Here is a 21,831-nt window from a genome sequence, read left to right on the forward strand (position 1 = left end):
AGAAAACCACAGCTGAAGGATTCAGAGGGTTGTGTTTGCTTGAGGAATACGTGTTTTTTTAAATAACTTTATTTATGTAATGACCAGGGAGTTTTGAGACGAAAAAGGTTCAAAAATGAACAAAAACAAGGCATGCTTGTTGTTTATTTGTAGATTTTTAAATAATTATCCATTTGTTGTTTTGCAGGGACAATGCACTTGTGACCTGAACCTGTTGATAGAAATTTCAAAGATGAATAAATTTGTTTGATAAGAAAAAAGCAACAGTTTGGACCTCACTTACTGAGTCCAATGGTTTTTATTGTTTGTCTCTTTGGGCTCTTAGCAACACTGGCGCCATTACTCACCAGATCTTTCACCAGCAGGAAAGAGGTCATCGGGAGAATTCCCCACTCTGCAATTGGTTGGGGTTGCCATGCACCCCCCCCCAAAAAGTTTCTTTTTCTTTCTTTTGGCAGACTCCACACTGCAGGACAGACCTCTCTTTCATTCCGTGGACATCCTTATTTGATATGTGACCGTCAGAAACATTTCAATCCGTTTTTAGTTTGAACATTTTGTCCTGTTTATTTGTAAAAAAAAAAAAAAAACAATGAAACAAATACACATGCTCGTGTAAAGCGAGAGCACATTATCACAAGATGTTTCACAGACCAGTGTGATTTCATGACATAATGGAAGAACCGACTGAACATATAAACAAAAGAGAACAGAAAGCGCACACACCCTTCATCACATTACATCTCACTAAAAGTATTACAGCAGATAATCCAACACATATGGGGGGAAAAAGAAAATGCCTGTGTTTCTTCTGCGAGGCTCAGAAGCTTGCATAATGCTTCAGTTTGGAGAAAAACAAAGAACACGAAGAAGACCTCACCTATCAGACTGCATTTCAGTGTGGAGAAGATGGCTGTGATTAGATCCAGTGGAAAAGATTGAACTGATTCTCTAGAGTTCCTGAATGTGATCAATGAATATTCACAATTTTTTTTCACAACAGTGGTTCCCAACCTGGGGCTCGGGACCTCATTTAGGGGCCACCAGAGATCAAATATTGGTCGTGAAGCTTTGCTTCTCTTTTGGATGTTAAAATTAGACCCACGAATCTTTAGAAAACTGTGAAGCTGAACTTTACATCTACTTTGAATAGTTCTGCTTTTTCTCGTCAGGTTGTTTCAGCGCATGTGTGGATTCTCTGCCATGTTTACTGCAAATCAGAGACAGAGTCCACAGCTTTAGGTCGGGAACCACTGCTGGAGAGGTTGCAGAGTTGTCAATGCCCTTTGGAGTGAAACCAGCAGGCCCACTTCAGAGCCCCTGGTGCCTGCCGCCCCCTGCTGGTGGATCACTAGCACCGCATCCAGCGCTCCCTCTTGCTCAGAGGATAGCCTCTCTCCACGGTCAGCAGGTCATTCACTCTCCAGTACTCATCTCCCTTGAAGAAGTAGACTTTCCCGTTGGTCCAGGTGAAAGCCGCGTCGGGAGAGGACGGCACCCCGGTGAAGAGCGTGCTGAGCGGCCTGGGGTAGAAGGTAAGGTCGTTGTACTTCAGCTCATCCCACTGCCAGTGCTCCGACCCCTGAGCAAAATCACAGGAAGGAGAAAAGGTTGAAGAAAACAGCAAGAACTGCAGAAGTTTTGCTTAATTGCTGCTTTTCCTCTTGGGTACCTTGATGAAAATCAGCTTCTTGTTCCTCTGCAGGTACAGGGCTGCGTCGATGTTTGCAGGGACACGCTTCATCTCTTTTGGGTAGCCGTAGTCCAACATGAACCTGGTGTACTTCCACACCCGGTTGCCTGTTTATACAAACAGCACACACTATAACATTTAGAGCTGCACAAAGGAGTTTGCTCAAACTTTGAGTTTCTTTGTCACAATGTGACAACTGCAGAACCGTGTCAACAACATTTGATAAGGCTTACGTTACCTTTAAAGAAATAGGTCTTGTTGGTTCTTTGAGAGTGCACGGCAGCGTTCAGGCCTCCAGGAAGTCCCCGCCACAGTGTTTCAATTTTAATTGGGGTGTTGTGACCCATATCGGAGATGGTCCAGACATAATCACCACTGAAAGCAAAGGTTTTCTCCCATGGACCTGATTGAAGAAATGTTCATGTTTTCACTTCTATTTTGGAAAGCATACAAACAAATCAAAATAGGGTATTTTCACCAGCAGCTCATGCGAGAATTACCTAACATGATGGCGTCCAGGGGGGCCGTGCAGGGATTGGGGACAGCCTCAGCTCCCTGGCTGCTCTCTGTGGGAAAACTCTCTGGAGTAGCTGGACTGGATAAACTGCTGGTGATGCGTTTTCCTGCAACAGAATAATTGGGATTTTGGAAAGAGAACCAAAAGCTAAGAAACATGGCACAATATTCCACACGGTGCACTCACCATACAGCGCCTGAATTCCCCTCACGTCATCTGAATGCAGCCTGAAGTTGGCCCGGTAACCAGCGTAGATGGCCGCCATCAGGGAGCTCCTGTACTGAGAGTGACCCAGGCCGAGGGCGTGGCCGATTTCATGGGCCGCCACGATGCGAAGGTTGGTACCGTAATACGTTCCCTCAGTCCAGAACTCATCCTCATCAAAATGGACGATACCAGACTCTGGGGACTCTGCATGGGCGAGTACGCGACCTGGAAGGAGTACAAATAAACAGAAGTAATGTCATGTTCAGGAGCCGAGTCACAGTCAGCTCAAGTGGCGCAGAGTGAAAACACTAAACTGACCTCGGCCATCGAACGGCACAGCACAGCCATCTGTCCCGTGGAAAGAGATCCTGATGTCCGCTCTGCCGTAGTCCACCTCTCTGAAGGTCAGAGAGGCCACGTCGCTCCAGTATTTGAAGGCCGAGTGAATGGCGGCCCTGACCTCTGACCTCTTCATGTCCGGTGTGTAGTTGTAAATGCGGTAGGTCAGATTTCTTTTCCTCCAGCGTCCTGAAAGAAAAACAAGTCAGGACTTCCTGTGCTGTGAAGAGTGTTTGAGGGTAACGCAGACAAGTGTTTGTAAACACAGTCTTGGCACAAATGATTTGTTTCAACTGCAGGGAGAAACATCTGGATAAATCCCTGAATTTCTTAGGAACAGTGAGATAAGGATGTGGATTATTTTGGTTAAGAGCCACACTGCATTATCATTGAACCATTTTGCCAATGATAGGCATTGTATTTACCTGAAAATAATATGAGCGACTCTGTTAAGCTAAAAATCAAACCAAACCTGGACTGAAATAAATATTTTACCAACTGATGCACACATTTTTTGACTCACCCAAAACTCTGTATTTGTGAAATTTCTTGTTGAAGGGATCCTCCAGGCCACAGCGGGGCTGCCTCATGGCTTCCAGGGTAGATTCGTCTAATTCTCCAGTAGGTGGCAGATCGTTTGACTGCTGGAAGACCCTGACGAGACATGAGAGGTTCAAACATCTGGAAACTCAACAGTCCACCGCGTCCTCTGCAGAGGAGCCTGGTCTCCAGGATCTAACAGGTGATGTGACATGAGTATATTTATAAAGAAATATTCTGTGTCACCTTAGTGCTCCATAGAGCTCCTCCAGGTATTGAGGGTCTTCTGGATCGTCGGGATCGTACAGGTACCCATACTGCCTCAAATAGGCCTACAAATTTGTCAAGCGGGGGAGTAAAACACAGTGTTACGGCAACACGTCATGCAGAGAAATTCCAATACATTTATGCGCTCACATTTAGAATATAGAATAATACCTTCAGCCCAAACGGGCTGCTTACCTTTGCTTCGTCCAGCTCTGCCCACTGCACCACAGCACAGAGAGCAGCTCTGAGGCCGAGCAGCAGCAGCAGCAGTAGGCCCGTAGAGTCCATAATCGTGGGGTTTTTCTCCTGGTCTTGACCCAGATATCTGCAGCCGGTGCTTTGAAGCCGGAGAAGCGTTCAGCAGAGTCCCACAGCAGACTCTTTGTTCTGTTGGTGCTCCAGCGGTTTTTAACTCGGCCGGGGCATGAGTCAGCCCTGTGGCTACGATGATCCACCTCTGAAGAATGAGGATTACAAGAGCAGCCAGTTGACCAACAGCCAACATGTCTGCTGCCGCTGGGCGGCTGTTCGGAGAGGATGTGGAGCCTCTGCCCTGCGTTCAACCAGTTTACAGGCTCAACAGCTTTAGTAAACCCACAGAAGTGATCTTCGGTTTACCAGCCACAGAGGAGAGGGGCACGCTCCCTGAACAAGACCACAACATTCCCATCCAGGATGTTTTGTTAATCCTCTGACCTGAATTTACCTGTGGATGTAGTCCTGTGCATCACGGTTCAGATCCAGCAGAGGAGCCTCACCCTCCGTCTCCACATTCCTGCCATCCCCACTCCCGCATTACCTGGGACAAGTAATTCATGTTTACGACCGGCAGACCCCATAATGACCCCATAATCTGTCTGTGCAGGAGTTCAATCTAGGGTTGCTGGATAGATTCTGTCTCTTTCAAGAATTTTATTTTGTTTTGTGATAGAGATTTCACATATTTTGACTTCAAACATGAAGAAAACACTAAAAGTTTGACATCGTTTTTGTGCTGCAAAATTAAAAACACCTTCCCGCAATGTGTCACGAATTTAAAATATTAGTAGTTCATGAAAAAAGGATTACAAATAAAATAAAGGAATTCAATCTTTTTTTTTAAAGAAGTTCATGAACATGTGAAAAAAACATTGTATATTGTTTCTCTTAGAGTTGTATCATTCTGTAGTCATTATATTTAGAAAGTATTGATTATGGCCACTTGTTGCTGTAGTGGGGTAAGGGAACCTTTTCATGTGTAGGTTGCATGTTCTCCCTTGGCCTGCTTGTGTTTCCCATACATAGTCTAGTTTTTACCACATTCTTGTACAAAATACATTTGAGGTTGTTGACTTTAGCTGTAAATGTTTGTGTCTGTCTCTGAGTTTCCCTGGTGATGGACGGGTGACCTGTGAAGGGTGTAAGCTTTGGCCTGTAGCTCTGCTCCAGGATCCGCTGCCCCGTGACCCAGAACTGTCATATCCTACATGCATCATCGAAAATAACGTTAGGCTCTGATAAAATACTAACATCTGTGTAGCTATAGAGAGTCAGATGTTCCTGTACAGGCACTGATGAACCTGAACTAAGAGAAAAGACCACTTTTATTTTAGAAATGCTACAAGCAACTCCCATCCCAATACTTTCTGGCCTGAAAGCCAATTTTAAAAACTGAAGTTGTCTTCTAAACTGACTACAGAACTTTTTTTTATTGATTGAATTTACAAGTACACAGCATGTCCTTTACACTGAATTAGCGACCATAATCTTGTAGATGTGCTCAGTCACTATTTGGCCCTCTTTGTATTAAAGAAGACATTGTTTTTGTGCCCATTTCAATGAGTGAATTTTTTTTATTCTTGATTGGTTATTTCAGTGCATATAAACCTTTTTCTTTTAAAAAAGTTCACATTTGAAGGCAAATGAGATAAGGTACAGATTCATGATGTGTTTTGTTCAGGTTTTTTTTTTTGACAAATGGAAGAAATGAGTGAATCATGGAGAACATCTGTTACTATTTCATAAATAGACGGATTCAGTTTTGACTTTCTCAGCAAATCTGAATTCCTTCTGTTTTTGAGAGCAGCGTCATAATTTTCAGGAGATTTTGAGTTTCTATCTTTAGAGGTGTGATATAAATGTTTCCAAAGTATCTCGACAATTTAAAAATATCGGCGTGACAAAAGGCTGATAACACCCTGCAGAGCGGAGAGGCACAGACTGCTGTTCGTGCGAGTGGCAGAGAAGCCGTGACCATCCAGACAGCTGGTCTCAACATGTCCGTGTGGCTGGCACGAAGCAGGATTGCCTCGGAGCGACCACTCTGAATATTTCTGCCAGTTGTAGGTCGACAGGAAAGTTTAAACCCAAATTTTCCAAGATTGAAGACTGACGTGAAAATGCTTAGTGAAACCCTTTTTCTCTGTTGAGTGTGCTTTGGGTACCATTAAAATATCCTGGCACTGCACTCATATCAGGTTTCGCAACCCCCCCGGTTCCGGATGTTCTCAGGAAAACATGTTTTGAAGCATGTTCACATATGAACTCACACAGGCAACCTGCATCATTAAAACAGACCCTATACTAATGTGTTTTTCAGTCATCTCTGGGCTCTCATGCTGGATGTGTCCCTGATTTAAACATCGTTCATTAAAATACTCTGCAGAAGCTTCATGGCAGCAGCTTCATCTGCAGCAGATGCTCAAGAAGAAAGTGAAATCTGAACCGTATCGGTCAGCGTCCCATGGGAAGACGAGAGGGAATCGCTCATCTACAATACTGCGATATAAACCAGACAGCCTGTTCAGAAGCTCTCGAAGGCAGGGCTGCTCCGACAGAGCTCGTAGCTCAAAGGCTGGGTGTTTCCTGAACAATGTGGGTCAAACAGCAGTGAATCAGCAGGAGTCAGACACAAAGATGGAGAAGACAAACAAGCGGGAACAACGCAAGCAGTAATCAAAAGTTTGTGGCCAAAGCATTAGGAACCTGAATCAGAGCTGGTACTGTTGATAGAGAAGGGAGGTGAAGTAAAAAAAAAAGCTGGGAACCATTGACCTATGGAGCCGAGACAATCCAGACACGGCTTTGATGCAAGGATGCTTTTAACTTCTATCTTATCTACACACACAGATAAGGTTGTTTCTTTCATTTACACTCCTATTTCAATAGAAAGCCACTCAGACATCACATTTTAACACAGAGAGAAAATAAAATCAAGCGCTTTCTGCTGGTTTGAATTTATCACCGACGTGACACAATTCCCTGCATTCGCTGACTTGGGCAGCTGGAAGCAAAGGAGTCATCTGCAGGCTTCCTGTCTCCTGCATTTGTCACTGCTGTGATATTTTTATAGTTACTGACAGTAAACATAAAGGAACAAAAAGCAGGAACAAGCAAGAAGTAGGAATACAGCCTGCCTTATTTGGATGAGGATGTTTTGTGCACCATACCAGGGGGAAAAAACACACACACACACACACACACGTGCCAATGAGACAAAGCTAGTTCTGTTTGTGTCCAAAACAAATGATATGAGGCGAAGCTTTTCCATCTGAGTGGCAACTTTTCCTAACCTCAGTTTCTGAGATTTGTCCTCTGGGTGATGCACGATTGCTCTCCACTGCACGCAGCCTCATAGTCACTGTTCTGTACCTGTTTCCACAGGAAGGAACTGGTGAAATTGCCTTTTTTTTTTTCTCTCTGCTGTGTTCACAGAAAATCGCCGGTGCTCTCAGCCTGTTAGAGTGTGTGACGGTGTCTGGGGGTGTGCAGGGGGGGTTAATCATGCAGCCGAACCCCTGGGCCTCTCAGTAGCAGCAGAGCTGTGTGTGTGTTTATTCAGTCGGTAGCTATTGGAGCATGCTGCTGCTGGCATCAGTCATTTGCTCTGTAATTGAAAGTTCATTTGATTGGTTTGGTTCTTGTTGTTCCCGTGTTGTATTTAGTGCATCAGCTCCTGTTTTCTTTTATGGAAAATCCCCTCAGTCGTTACACTTATTAATAAAAATCTTTACGTGACTAATTTTTCTTGATTTCATCTTGTTTACGCAGCACAACTTTCATATGTTGCTCATGATTTTAACATCTGTGGATCATAACAGCTTAAAACCAACAATATGAATGAATGTTAACATTTGGGGAGTTTTGCAGAGCCGTGACTTCTCTTAATCTGTTTCACCATAACTTGAGTCATCAGCGAGTCAGAGCCAGATGCATCCTAGAAACTCCTGAAACGTGCTTGATTTATAGTAGACACCAGCAAAACATCTGCTTCTGCCGTTTCCTGTCAGAGAAAACCAAATGGGAGGACGTCTGGATCAATGCCAGAGGTGATTTCATCTGCACGACGACTCCAGGTTCATTCATTTATCAAGTACGATCATTTAAAATTGCTTTATAAATGGATTTGAAATTTATCTCCAGGCGGCTGTATATGTTGTTTTCCTGACACTTCATCCCCTACAGTTAACTTTTGCGCTCCTCTCAGGAAGCCCTTTGAGTCCACTCACATCCTGCTGCCTCTCTGATCTGATGGTTGCTGGAAAAAGTTAGATACACTTTAAAGAGTTGAAGAAACCTGCCACAGCCAAGACAGCAAAACCCAGGACGCAGCGGGCAACCGTGTCTTTATAGATAAGTTTGATTTTTGTAAACTTGGAGAAATGAAGATTTCTTTCTCACGCTGGACTAGGCCTGCGTCTTGATGCTTCACCTCAGCTTTCGAAACCACGAAATGTGGCACCAGCATGCGAGGACAATCGCTCAGGATACCTCATCTGACTTTTGAATGTTTCCCCCGACGAGGCACCTGCACTCACACGCAGCAGCACAACAGCAAGACGGCACAGCTCTTCTCTCTGCTCGTGAAAATATTTTTTTTTAAAGTGCAGTTTCTCCAGCTTGATCTGAAAACAGATAAAACTTCCCCAGTTTATGAACTCAATAAGCACACATCAAAATAAAATTAGAGGTTTATTAACCACCAACAACAATAATGCACAGCTGACACTTCAAAAAATGCACTGTGGACATTACAGGACTGTGCAGAATAACAGTAACTCAGGATTTCACCTTCAATACGACTGGAATGACTCAACAGATGTGAATATTCAGGTCAACACTCTCACTGCTGTTTTTCCATCCTTTTGCATTATTCACAACTTCAGTTACTTAAAAAACTCTACTGCTGTTGTTTGGTTCGGGCTTCTTCTGACGGAGAACACAGACACTTGGCACAAGACGGGACAGGAAAAAAAAAAAAGTGCAGTGAGGTGAAGCAGCACAGACTTCTGCGATGTGCTGCAGCGTAAACACAGCTGAGCCTCAGCTCCGCCCTCACGGTGAGGTCCAGCACTTCATGTTACCTCTGCAGCAGGAACAGTACCTTCTATAAACCGAGTGGGTGAACCAGGCAGAGGGCCGAAGATCACCCAGATCAAGTAGTGACGACTTCCAGCACTGATTGTTAGTAAAACATTATTTACCCACATAAAAATTTATTGCGGTCAGCCTTGGAAAAAACTAAATACTTCTCATCGAAGATGCAGTTTCAGATGATGTAACTCCTTCAAGTTTTAAATATTCAGCATTCTGTAGTCTTCATCAGTGTTGTCAGCACCAAAATCAATATAACTTCCCTCTATTTCAAAGTGATTAAATAAATCCTTTACATTTATATTAAATTCAAAATACGTACCTAAAACGAGCCTTTTCAATGAGGCTGCATGTTGATCATTACATTAATAAACCTTTGAGCTCTGTGTTTGTCTTCAGCATTAAAAACCCTGAAACTGATCACAAAAATAAAAATTTCCTAGAAGAAATCACGATTATAAAACAACCACAGCACTCCTTCACTTAGAGTCTGAACAGACTTAACTCCAGATACAGCTGCTGTTTGGTCATTCTGCTGTAAATCTTGGGGATTTCTCCAGCATTGCGATTGCATGAATTCCTCGAAGCCTTAAGAAACAGCTTCCTGTGTCGTCTTCCTCTGCGTCTAAAATGAGGATTAAAGACACAGGCCATGCTGTGATGACTGTATTGTAGCATATAAATTACTAAAAGATGGTTTCAACCCCGGAGTCTATGCTTCCTCCTCCTCCTCATCCTCCCGTATCTCCACCTGCACTCGGTGCCAGGCGTTGCTCAGCACTCCTCTCAGGTTCCAGATGGGGGGGACGGAGTCGGGCTGCATGTTGTAGCTGTTGTCCACCGCCTTGCAGACGATCTCCATGCGCTGGGCGTCGGGGGGAAGCGGCGCCTCCAGCTCCCACAGCTTCCAGGCCCAGGCCCGGCCCGGCGGGGGCGCCGGCCGGGGGCCGTGCTGCTGCTCCTCCTCGCCGCCCCGCAGCCGCGCCGCCTGCCACGTCTTCCCCCCGTCCAGAGAGACGTCCACGCGCACCACCTCCCTGCCCCCGCCGCTCCACGCGTAGCCCTTGACGGTCAGCGTCTCCGCGCTGCGGTCGACCGCGGCGCCGTCCGCCGGGGCGGTGATGGCGGACTGGACGGGCAGCTCCTGGATGGCCGGGGCGGACTTGAAGTCCACCGTGTCCCAGTCCGTCCCGGGAGAGAAGCCTTTGTAGTCGTTCTGCTGCCAGTGGCTGCCGCTCTCCTCGGCGCTGACCATGATCCTGCCCAGCCACTTCACGTTGCGGGCGCCCACCGTGCCGGGCACCACCACGCGCACAGGGAAGCCGTGGTCGGCGGGGAGATCCTCGCCGTTCATCTCGTAGGCCAGGAGCACGTCGCCGTCCTCGCTGACCGCCTTGTTCAGAGGGATGGAGGCGCCGTAGGTCGTCCCCGTCACGTCTTTGTCCAGCCCCTCGAACTGAACGTGGCGAGCCCACTGAGCCACGTCCGCTCTGTAGCCGGCGGCCTGCAGCACGTCCCTGAGCCGGGCGCCGCTCCACGTGGCGTTGCTGATGGCGGCTATTCCCCAGTTCAGCCCCTTCACCTGCTTGACCTTGTTCATCTCGCTGCGGCGGTTGCCGGCGCACTGCAGCGTGGCGGTGACGGTGTGCTTGGGGAAGCGGGTCTTCAGGTCTTGTAAAGACAGCGTCAGCGCCCCTCCGGGAAGCCCCTCCACCTGCAGCCGGTACGACGCCGGGTCCACCTGCGGCACCGGCAGGTGGTTCCTCTTGAAGAAGAACGGCGAGGGCGTGATGAAGCTGTCCGAGAGGATTTCAGGAGGCGGCTCGGCGTTGAAGGGCTTCAGGCTGTTGACGTGCAGGACCGGGTGGCGCTCCGGGTCAGAGGAGTAGGGGTCCGACGAGACCACCGACTGCTGCTTCTTCACATCGTCCACGTTCAGATTACCAATCTTTAGTTAGACACAAAGACTTTTATTAGATCAGATAAAACAAACACTGGACAGGTACTGCATATCTTCAGATGAAGTGAAAAGAAAGCAAAGAGACAAAGGTCATAAATGTCGTTTGTTTAGAGGAAATTTTTCACCAGATGACTGATCTGACTTGTATTTTCCTCACTGGCCACTGGAGGGCGTGCCTCTGCTCAGGCTGCAGCTGTTGCTCTGTCCTAGTATACATTGTGCAGCAGACCTTTTCATACATGCCTGCAGGGAACAAGTGTTTCACAGAAAGGAGAAAAGACGAGTCTGCTTGAGGGTAAATGTTGAGCTGCGTTAACACAGCTTTGTGTCTGATTCTGAAAGATAAACTGGACATTACTTTATGGATTTGGAGTGTGATTGTATATTGTGAATGAATAGTAGCGCAAAAAAATATGAACACGGTTTAATTTTACACTTTAATAAAAAAAAAAAAAAAAACCCACTCAATTATTGTTAAAGTTTTACCCAACAAGATATCTGCTGATCCATAAAAAACAGCAGTCAGGTGACCATGCAGGCAATAAGCCTGCAAGTATTTTCACCAGATAACCTTGGGTTTAAAATTTCAAACAATCCAACAACTGAGCGTTGAACCAGAAACTGCCAACCACGATGTGGCAACAGTTTGTCTTTCAAAAGAATTTCTCCATTATCTTCCTTAATAATCAACAGTAAATCTTACTCAACCGTAAGTATCGCAGAAAGGTGAAGCTGTTCACTCGCTGTGTTACTTCTGAATTTCAGACGCAAGTTGACAAGAACTGATCAAATCTGCAGTGTTTGGTTATTTCACAACAAACTTTAACACCCTGTGCTGGAGACTTGTGTCACTTTCTACAGTATTTACTGAAAACAGCTTGTTCCTGCATGACTCCGCTGTTTCTACTAGACTCAAGGCTGCATATCTGAAAGGCGTGACAGCAGCTTATATAGAAACATATTATCCCAGCGGAGCATCTTGTCTTTGGAGTTCATGCTTTCTGGAGGTTCCCAACGTGCACGAAAGCTGACTTTTCAGTTGTTATCAGCTCACAGACTCCGTTTGGGAGACCAGAAACCCACCTTGTATTCAGAGAGGATCTCCAGCACGTGCTCCTGGCTGTGCACGGCGTACAGAGACCAGAAGGGTTCGAGGGCCCCGCCGGCCGCTAGCAGGATCTTCTCCCCGCCGGGGTGCATGGCCACAAACTCCGTGATATCATAGACGCCGCCTTTGTAAGTGACCCACACACCATGTTCCAGCGAGCGATGCTTTGTGACTTCCTCCTGGCTGAAGAAGGGAAGGGAGGCGCTCGTCTCTACGGTCTGTACGGTGGAATCCACCCGTTCAGCCTGCAGCCGAAGAAACCATAATGTCACTTATCTAATCCATCGAAACAGCAAAAATACACAGGAATTGCATCATTGAATAAATCAGTGAAGACTCCACATTTTATTGGTATTTATTTTGGAGTACTGTCACACCAACACACTGGCATGTTGCATTTTTTAATACAGCCCAGTGATACAACACATTGCTTTTTGCTTTAAGGCATACATTTTGACCTACAAGGTAAATTTCGTGTTCATGCTAAGAGTCTCGCCACCGGCCCGTAGCGTCACACCACACACATCCAAAACAGAAGCCAAGACTGTGCAAATAGGACATGGCGGCGAGCCAGATAAGTTTTGTTTGTCCAGTGGTAGGAGGACATTGCCGGGCTGTAAATCATTGATTTATTTCATTTTTTTAAATTCTGGGCAAAAAAGTATATATATAGAAAAAAAAAAAAAAATCAGAAGAGAACTTTGTATAACAACCAGAGTGACATTACGAAGCACATCTATATATTATTTGTGACACCAGCAAAACCCTCAAGCTGACACTCTGCTGCTCAGCTATGTTAACTGATAACTTTGGAGAAAGTTAATGTTTTCTACTAATGATGTGTGTTTTTTAAATCTGTTCTTTCTGCGGGACAACAGGTGTATGAGGCACCATTTCTGCTTGGCACAGCCAAGGAGGTTTAAATATTGACCGTGTCTCCTGATCCCATCTCTTGCTGACCTTGTGCTGGTGCAGGTTGTAGGCCAGCACCGCTCCTGTGCCGGCCAGGACCCCCGCCAGGACATGTTTCCACCGGGGACCGTGCTGGTACGACCTCTTGTCTTCGCTGTAGCTGCTGCAGAGACGCGCTGCGCAAGACGCCGCGACAGGAGACGCCTGACGCCTACTGAGGAAACAGAAATGCAGCTTTTACACAGATCAGACGGAGCCCAACAGGCAGCTCTGTGACAATGAGTCACGATATACGTTGAATGTTGATGTTTAATCTGATATAAGGCCTGCAGACTGATGAAGAGGATTCACAGCTGGTAAACAAATGATCTACAACCTGTGCAACCAGGTGCAATTAGGGATTTTAGCTGCACAAAAACCACCTCTACAGCTGTACAAGTGTAACATCTACGTTATTCTACTATAGTATAAGCCAAAAGTCACCTGTGACAGAAAGGTGTGTAGGGATCCTTGATGCGTTTTCAGGTTATAAATCTTTACTACCAACACTTTTAACTTAATTCACGTGAGAAATGCCCGTACACTCCTACATGACTGTACCTTTGTGAGTTGAGGGGGGCAAATCGAGTCAGGCTGGGGCAACGTCTGAGAAGCAGCATGGCACTGATGTTCTGGGAAGAGAATCACACAGAAAACATTATTTGGGTTTTTTTTTTTCCCCTCAGAAAACAGTTTGGTTATAACGTAGGGAGCTCAAACTAAATTTGAAAGACAAAAGAATAATACAGCAAGACATGTTAAACAGGACGTCAGCACACAATGACACTTAATATAAAGTGTAAAAGTGCAGTTTTGTCAGGTAAATAATGATAACACTTTTTAATTGCATTGCACCACATATTTTAAGCAAATCGTAGAATTACAAAAGAAGAAAATAAGAGCATATTAGGATAAAGTTCAAAGACTAACAGACTCAAACCGGTGCATTCAACAAACAGCCCTTTCCCACTCTTTTTTTCTGGTGGTGCAAAGATTTGTGGTTGAAGCGTTGACTTTCTGAGCAGTGCTCTCACACGTGTGTTTGGAAAATGCAGAGATTTTAACGGCCGTCCTCCTTTGTGAAAGCGACCTGAAACTCAGACTAACTGTGAAAAACAAATTCATCATGTTTGAAACCACCTACAGTCGATGTGTTCTCATTTATTCACAGACTCCACCTTTAACCCCTTCCACCCCTACGCAGCCGGCCAACCGTCTGTTACTTCAGCCTCCAAACCAGCCAACCAGCTGAGGGGGAGTGAGCGGGGTGGGGGTGGAGTAGGTGGAGGAGGAGGAGGAGGAGGAGGACGTGGATGTCCCAGTTCAGCTCATTTTTTTTGTGACTGCAGACATTTTACGAGACGTGTAAGCTTGTTTTGACCCGAGCGCAGATAAGCTGTTCAGCATATCATATAATAAAAAACCAAATAAAACACTTTACCAGTCAGCGGGAAGATGACATTTAACAGGACTTTGTATTGAAAGTGCTGACATTTAAAGAATACGGAAACAATTTGTGAGTCAGGAGAGACGACAACCAAACATCCCACATCTTCAAACCACAAATCTGTGGCTGGCTGAATCAACTGAAAGTGGCACATATCTTTCATTAATTGGGGAAAACAAACCAAAAGGGGAAGCACACACTTTCCACTGAAGATTACAGGCCACCCGCAAGTGACAGATAGCAAACCAAAAGTTATTAGTTGATTAGCTCTGGCTTATCACTGACTATAGCAGCCATTAAGATTACTCTTATCTATCTCCAGATTCAGGAATACATTAATGCTGCCGGCAGCTTCAAAAACTACAGAAATCCCAAGTTCTGAAGATGTCAAACAATATTCAGTCATTATGTAACCGGTGCTGCTTTTGTGTTGATCGATCCATTTAAATGCTACTAATCAGCTAATAAATCATGAGCCATCACTAATGCTGACTAGTCAGACGAGCTGTAAGGTTCTCTTTGTTTTTTAATCATTTTCCACAGTCAACAGGTAATCATCACCAAACTGACCCATAACATTGAGAGATTGTCATCCTTATTGGTTTTATCTCTTGCATTCTCGGTAATCTCAGTTTTTTGTACATGAATACCTCAGTTTCATGTAAAAGATGATGAAAACATTGCTCTTCAGTGTTAGAAACAAACTTGGTTATGTCAAGAAAGACATTTTGCCTCTTTATCCAAGTGGTGCCAGCTCAAATAATAAAGCATTTCTTTGTCTTAGATGTTTCCCCAGTTCACAAATGGGACTCAATGATGTGGTATTGGCTCTTAAAGTCTTGTTGTGCTGTAACTTTGATGCTCATCTCGATATCGGACTCAGCAGTGGCACCCTCCTCACTTGCCACACTGGCTTTATGGGTTTTGCTCCAATACGTCTCCTCTTCTTCATAACAGCCCTCAGGTTCAATTCGCAGTTCAGATCAGAGTCAATCAAGCCAAAAAGGCCTGTTTAAAAAGAAAACCAGCACTTCCTGAATGTTTACCAACAGACAGACACACAAAGCATCCTAGTTTTTTAAGAGTTTTTTAAGAGACCCTGCAAGAGAACCTTGGAGCAGAGCAGCAGCAACAGATCATCAGTAGCTGTGGACAATGGAACCTCTTCACTATTTCCAACAATGCAGAGCAAGTGTTTCCAAACGAACAACAAAACTTACTGTGAGGCTGAAAAAATCGACTTCACATCACTGAGCCAATTCCCAAGTTCTTCCTCTCCTCCACCTCGGCAGCTGCCTCTGGTACAGGAGTGCTCTCACACTGACAAAGTGACACTTACAGCCTGTTTTGAGGACCTGTGTGTGTGTGTGGAAGCCCTCACTGTCACCTCAGTGTGCGAGGAGTGACGCTCCACCAACTCCTTGAATCAGCCCATTCGACAATCTACGGCTGTGGGCACTCCTGATGCTTGCGCACCTTCTCCTGCCACATTTCCCCGCCCGGCCAACTTTCCATAACGCAGCACCCTGAGCGGCCAGCGTGGTGAGCAGTTATCTCCCGTGGCAGGCCCACAGTCAAACACGGCTCCTGGACATCAGTCAAGTCATCAGTAGTCATCTTGACTGCAGTGGAGAGGAATGATCCTGACTAAGCAAATAATCATGTCTAAAATACATAAATTGAGTAAATAGGTAAAGTAATTCTGCAAACTTATTTGTTCACACAGCATCATCACTTTCAAAGAGTGATTAACAAGCATTATTGGATGATATTCTCACTTTTCGAGACCAATTACTGCACAAACTGCCAACTTGGAAACATTGCAGCGACAAAGTACAGCGGCTCGGCCATAAACTCAGACTTTACAAAGGCAATAATGTTCAGTTTTAAATAGGATCATCGCAGAAGTTTGAACTCTTGAGTTTGCAGGTCGCAGCAGTGTTTGACTGGATTGCATGTAGAGAGGAGTGTTTTTAGCGTTCCTGCCACCGTAAGCAGACTGTCAGAACCAGTCCATTTAAAATCGCTCTGCCTGTCTGACTGTATGACCTCCGTGAAGGTAGAATTCATCCATCCATTCAGTCGACCCATCAAGACTCATTAGGGATCAGACGATCCTCTCAATCCCACATCGATCTCGGTCATTTTTTTATTGACAGGATTTTTACACACTATGAGAAATCAGACATATGAATGGTGAGGCCAAAAGCAAAGAAAACATATTTAATTCCAATGAAAGAAGCCCAATTCTATGTACTAAGCTTGTAGTTACAAAACACAAATGTTGATCATGAAAAGGAACATTTTTATCTTCTCAGAACTGCATCCGGCTTTAGTAAGACCTTTGCTGGGAGTGTGCTCCAAAGACAGACCCTCTGTGGATGTAAGCTTGATAAAAAAGAAAACCCTCCTGTCTGCCCCGTCTGGAGCCCCAGACACATTCCCTCTGAGGGAGTCACACTGTCACTGGTTCACTCACTGTTTGACCAGTATTACTGGCTGTTTGGTTGAGAATTATGTAATCTGGTGCTGAATTAAAGAAGAGTTTATCAGATCCCCTCTTGATGGGCAACACTGGAGGTAATACTGTGTTTACAGAAAAAAGTCCGAGCCATAAACAGAATCCATGCTGTGTTTACTTCACCGGGTGTCCTGCGGGATCTCTGGCTATCGACCGCCTGGGACGTAAAGATGAACCACAGACTGGAGGAAGATCGCAGCGGATCCCGAAGCTCCAACGAGGCCGTGTGAAACTAAACCAGCCCGCCGTGCCGTCTCTCTGCTGTCACACGTTTTCAGAGTTTACACGACACACGAACACAAGCTAACGCTCAGTGTCATTAGCATCTCCTGTATCACCTCATCCCCGCGGCTAACTCAGCTAATGTCCACTGTAGCCTCACTTCCCGCGACATATGATCAAAATAACACCCGCAAACACGTGAAGTCTACGTGTTCGGTTACTTTGGGATTTTTATTGAGAGGTCGTACTTACTTTAGCGCCGTCGGTCGCCCGTTTGTAGCCAACAGAGAGACAGAAGCACACGGCGGCGGCTCGCTACTGAACGACACACACACACACACACACACCCACACACACACACACACGCACGCACACGGAGCCGGTTTTCGCACGAGCGCGCGCGCGTGAGTGTGTTCTATCAGGTTCAGTCCTCCCGCAGGTGAAATACAGGTTAAGCACCACATGTACAAGTTGTTATACAAAGTGATTTTTTTTTTTTACATTTTATTTACCTGTTTTTTAATCTTTGTACACCGTCCTTGAGTGTCTTGAAAGGCTTTGAAATTAAATTTCTTCTTCTTCTTCTTCTTCTTCTTCTTCTTCTTCTTCTTCTTCTTCTTATTATTATTATTATTATTATTATTATTATTAATATAACAGATTCGGGATTATATTGCTTCATAATAAACAGAAGTGCAGCCATGTGGAAGCTTCTGTGGACAGGTATCAGACAACACAGAAATATTAAGAGATACAGATCAAATCTTTATCATTGTTGTACAACTTTGTGGTTGTTTTGCAAAGTGACAGCTCTTTTTGATATTTTTGCACATTTTTGTAGTGATTTTTTAGTGGCTTTGAGGTCCAATGACCTCTTTGACCAGTGCAGTCTGCACAGTAGTGTTTTTATGAGCATAATATCAGCTCCTGGGCTGTAAAAATGCTGCAGTGAGCACACTTCTCACCAGGTGATGAGGTAGCCTTGCAACACTTGTATCTCATCAGAAGGCAGATAAGGCATCCAGGAAGCATAAGCACATGGGAGCAGTCGCAAAATCTAAGTTTTCTTGATTTGACTCAGATTGAAGTTGTTCCACTGAACCAGCACTCCTGAAGGCACTTTGCTATGTTGGTCACATTTATCCAATCACAAGCACATTATTGGTGGCAGCTATGCTGGAAACTCAATCCGTCCGCTGGGGCTTGGTGTCTCATTCAAGAGCACTTTGACCTATGGAGCAGATGGAAGTTAAACCTGCAAACTTGTATTTGAAAAACCAGCTGCTGCACAATAGTTCATAATTCCCATTTTTAGTGAATTATTCTTTTGTCTTTTCACATTTTATTTTCCTTTGAGGAAAACTGATTCTCCACCTCAGCATTATATGTGTGTGAATGTTGAGGGTGTGAAGTTTTAGTGAGTTTCCTTTCTGCTTCTTTTAATCTGTTCTAAATGGAGACCATGTGGGAGGAGGCCTCTCCTGCCATGTGGCAGCACAGAGAGCTGAGCCTCCTTCTCCTGGAAAGGAGTTTGAACAGAGTGTCTGCAGGGGTGCAAAGGATGACTTTACACACTTCCTCTCCATAAAGAAGAACTCATGAAGGAAAGGCAATAAGACATACGCTATCTTAAACCGTTACTGCTCTTAAAATTTCATAACCTGTCTGTTTGTTATGAAAGAAGATCCAGCTGTCCTTCCGCTCATAGATAAGAAGTCAAATAAAGAATGGATTCAATTAAAGAGGAGAAAAGTTTCCAAGGATCGCCACACAGTTTATTTATTTATTTATTTATTTTGCTGAGCGATAGATACATTAGCAGAAGCGATTCGTCAAGATGTGATTTTTTTTTAATTGATCTTGATGGGTCTATTCATAAACTGATGCTGTACGTGGACGATATCTTGCTGTTTGCATCTAATCCTCAGGTATCTGTTCTTGCATTGCTGAATGCAATTAACTTATGTTCCACATTTTCAGGGCTCAAACTTAATTGGGCAAAATCAGAGGCTCTTCTACTGACAAACTTCTGTCCCACGGCCTTGTTTCAATCAGGCGATGTTTCCTGGCCTGGACAGGGTTTACAGTATCATGGCATTCTGTTTCCTCCTCATTTGGATCACATTGTCAGGCTCCACAATCAGCAGACCAAGTCAATATGATTTTCAAGATATTTTGGGGAGGACGGGAGGCTTCTAAATATGTCAAGCTGCTGTTCAGCGTCAGTGATAATAAAAGAATGACCTCTATGAAATATGTTTGGGAAAGAGATTTAGCGGGTTTTTTTTTGAAGACCTGGATTTAGAGAAAGCCATATTTTCTCCAGAGAACTCAGAGTGAGAATGATGCAATTCAAAATATTGCACCTCTTCTACGGGACACTAAGTTGATTATCTAGAACGGGTTTGTTAGATTCATCATTATGCTGGAAATGTAAACAATGTGATGGTACTTCCATTCAAGTGATGAGGGGTTCCCACAAATTCAGCTGTTTTGCGTGAGGATAAACAATTACATTTAACAGGTAATGGATGTACGTTTTGATTTTTATCCTGCATTGTTTGTACTTGGACATTCTAAGGTATTGTTGAACTTATGTGATGCTCCCTCTGTTCTTGTGGGGAGGATGTGGGGTTGGGGTGTTAAATGTACATACAATTAACAGATTGTATTATGCTAATGGAAAATTATTTTAAAAAAATGCAAGTCTAAAAACAAGAGGAGAAAAGTGTTGCAGCTGAAGCCACAAGTGTTTCATTCATTTAAATTTAAATCATTTTCCATCAAGAATCAATGAAAATGGCTCCAGTCAACACTGCTGGAGGAGGAGAGTGGAAATATAAGAGTTTAAACAGCAATGTAGCACTACAGATTATAGATATAGATCATTGAGGCTCCAGACTATCACAGAGTTTGAGAATGAACTTCCCTTAGAAAGTTTTGTTTGAGTGCTGGACTTCATACTTCTTAAATTTATTAAAGTTTGTTTATATAGCAAATTCTATTATTACACAGACGAGCCTCACATGTTCCTCACTATATTTTTGTCACTTTCCCCAAAATGTGCGCTCTGACACGAGAACTTTATGCCAACAAAACACATATTTGAAAGGTGGCAGGAAGAGGTCAAGCAAAAATTGTGCAGCTGCAGTGTGGTTGACGTTCTTCTGTTCTGATGTAGTGACCATAAGTCCTCTCACCTAAAGAGTGGCCTGAAATTATGTGTTTGATCAGAAGGAGAGAGAGAGAGAGAGACAGAGAGAGAGAGAGAGAGAGAGAGAGAGAGAGAGAGAGAGAGAGAGAGAGAGAGAGAAAGAGAGAGAGAGAGAGAGACCTGATTTGACCTCTGCAGTGTGAAATGTGGCTGAGGGTTGTGTTTCCCTTGTTTAAACGTGGACACTGTGAACAGCGGCGGGTTTGAAGAATCCAGTCAAAACAATGCAGAGGGCCGGGTTGCCATGGCAACATCAGATTCACCAGACGGCACTGTCTGATGAGGACAGGTTTGGCATATGAAGCCCTCAGAAGGCCTTCAGTCTGTAGCTTTCCTTTTGTGTCTTGGTGTTTTTGTATGGTGGCTGCAATGTGATTAAATGGACACTGAATCCTGCCAGCCTGATTATTATGAATGAACCATCAGTGCATCGCGTAATAAGAAGCTGACATTCAAATTGACAGAAATACTTGAGTAGATTTGGTTTGAGAGTATTTGTTCTGCTCTGTATGTGTAACTAGGTGCAGTGTGTTAATTTTCCAGAGCTGTAGAGATCCTTATAGTTAAAGTGCGTAAGATGAAATGCAGTTTGTCCAAATATAAGTTTTTTTTGCACAGTTTGTAGCTTTTTGACTTTGTGGTTCACAAACAGCAGCATTGCCTCTGCTGTTGCTGCCTGGCTCTCTAGCACCATCTGCTTGTAATCAGGACGCCATAATCTCTCTCAGGACTTTGGCCTTCCTTCACTCGGATTTGCTTCCATTCATACCAAAAATGAGCAGGTTTGATCATCGCGAGGCTCACAACAATTCTCCTGACTAAGTGTCCAAACTCTAAGTGAACAGCATTGTCTCATGTATTAATCAGAATTATGGAAAATGATTCATCAAATTCGCAACAGGAAGGCCACCACTGACGATCATTTACAATTATTTTTTGCTGCCTTCACGACAGCTGTGCATCATCTTCACATAATTCTAGTTCAAGAAAAACCATAAATGTCGTCAAGGGATTGTTGAGACAGAAAGTGAAGCATTGCTTCTTCTGACCTAATCAAAGTTGCCTGAAAGCAGTTAGAAAAGTCTCTCCCGCTCAGCCTCATTTTCAATGCTCATGTTTGTGCTGATTAGCTGCAATTATAACCAGCAGGAAGCTCTTGAACAGACGTTTAAATACTGTGTGACGAACACAGAATGAAGCGTTGATTCGAGACAAGAGATACTGTGTGAAGAGTGTAGAATGTAGGATGATGAAGCAATGTGCACACACGTCAGTAAAATTAGATTTTTTTTTTTTCTCACCATTTTCACTCTGAAAAGCAACAAACTCAGTGAGTCGTCAGTGAAACTACACACAGACCGGATCACAACGCCTGCTCGAAGCAACTGAACTAGCCATCTCATTTCAAAACTGAAAAATAAACTGAAAAAAAAAAGAAAACTTCCTGTTAGGCTCTTTATGTTGTTTTCAGAGTCTCCAAAGGAACGACGGGA

At 44.3% G+C, this 21,831-nt stretch overlaps 2 protein-coding genes across 5 annotated transcripts; both read right to left on the minus strand.

Annotated features, from left to right (window-relative positions):
* Nucleotides 1-615: 615 nt before the first annotated feature.
* On the minus strand, nt 616-3,991 carry mmp19 (matrix metallopeptidase 19). Its single transcript, XM_030092238.1, has 9 exons — nt 3,759-3,991; nt 3,543-3,628; nt 3,280-3,410; nt 2,736-2,945; nt 2,397-2,642; nt 2,194-2,316; nt 1,932-2,096; nt 1,673-1,800; nt 616-1,582 (listed from the first exon to the last, which is right to left on the minus strand). The coding sequence occupies exons 1-9, from the start codon at nt 3,849-3,851 to the stop codon at nt 1,352-1,354; spliced, it is 1,413 nt and encodes a 470-aa protein (XP_029948098.1). The 5' UTR covers nt 3,852-3,991; the 3' UTR covers nt 616-1,351.
* Nucleotides 3,992-8,500: 4,509 nt separating this feature from the next.
* Nucleotides 8,501-17,451, minus strand: suox (sulfite oxidase). 4 transcript variants are annotated; one of them, XM_030092709.1, is made up of 5 exons: nt 17,377-17,451; nt 13,496-13,566; nt 12,944-13,109; nt 11,959-12,228; nt 8,501-10,863 (listed from the first exon to the last, which is right to left on the minus strand). In XM_030092709.1, exons 2-5 carry the CDS (start codon nt 13,552-13,554, stop codon nt 9,628-9,630), a joined length of 1,731 nt encoding a protein of 576 aa, XP_029948569.1. In that variant the 5' UTR covers nt 13,555-13,566; nt 17,377-17,451; the 3' UTR covers nt 8,501-9,627. The 4 variants fall into 4 exon arrangements, with proteins under 4 accessions (XP_029948569.1, XP_029948572.1, XP_029948571.1 ...); XM_030092712.1 differs by having other exon boundaries at nt 12,944-13,106; nt 17,377-17,438; XM_030092711.1 differs by lacking the exon at nt 17,377-17,451 and adding an exon at nt 17,026-17,143.
* Between the last annotated feature and the right edge of the window lie 4,380 nt (nt 17,452-21,831).

The sequence above is a fragment of the Salarias fasciatus genome, chromosome 5, assembly GCF_902148845.1.
Source record: "Salarias fasciatus chromosome 5, fSalaFa1.1, whole genome shotgun sequence".
NCBI lineage: Eukaryota > Metazoa > Chordata > Actinopteri > Blenniiformes > Blenniidae > Salarias > Salarias fasciatus.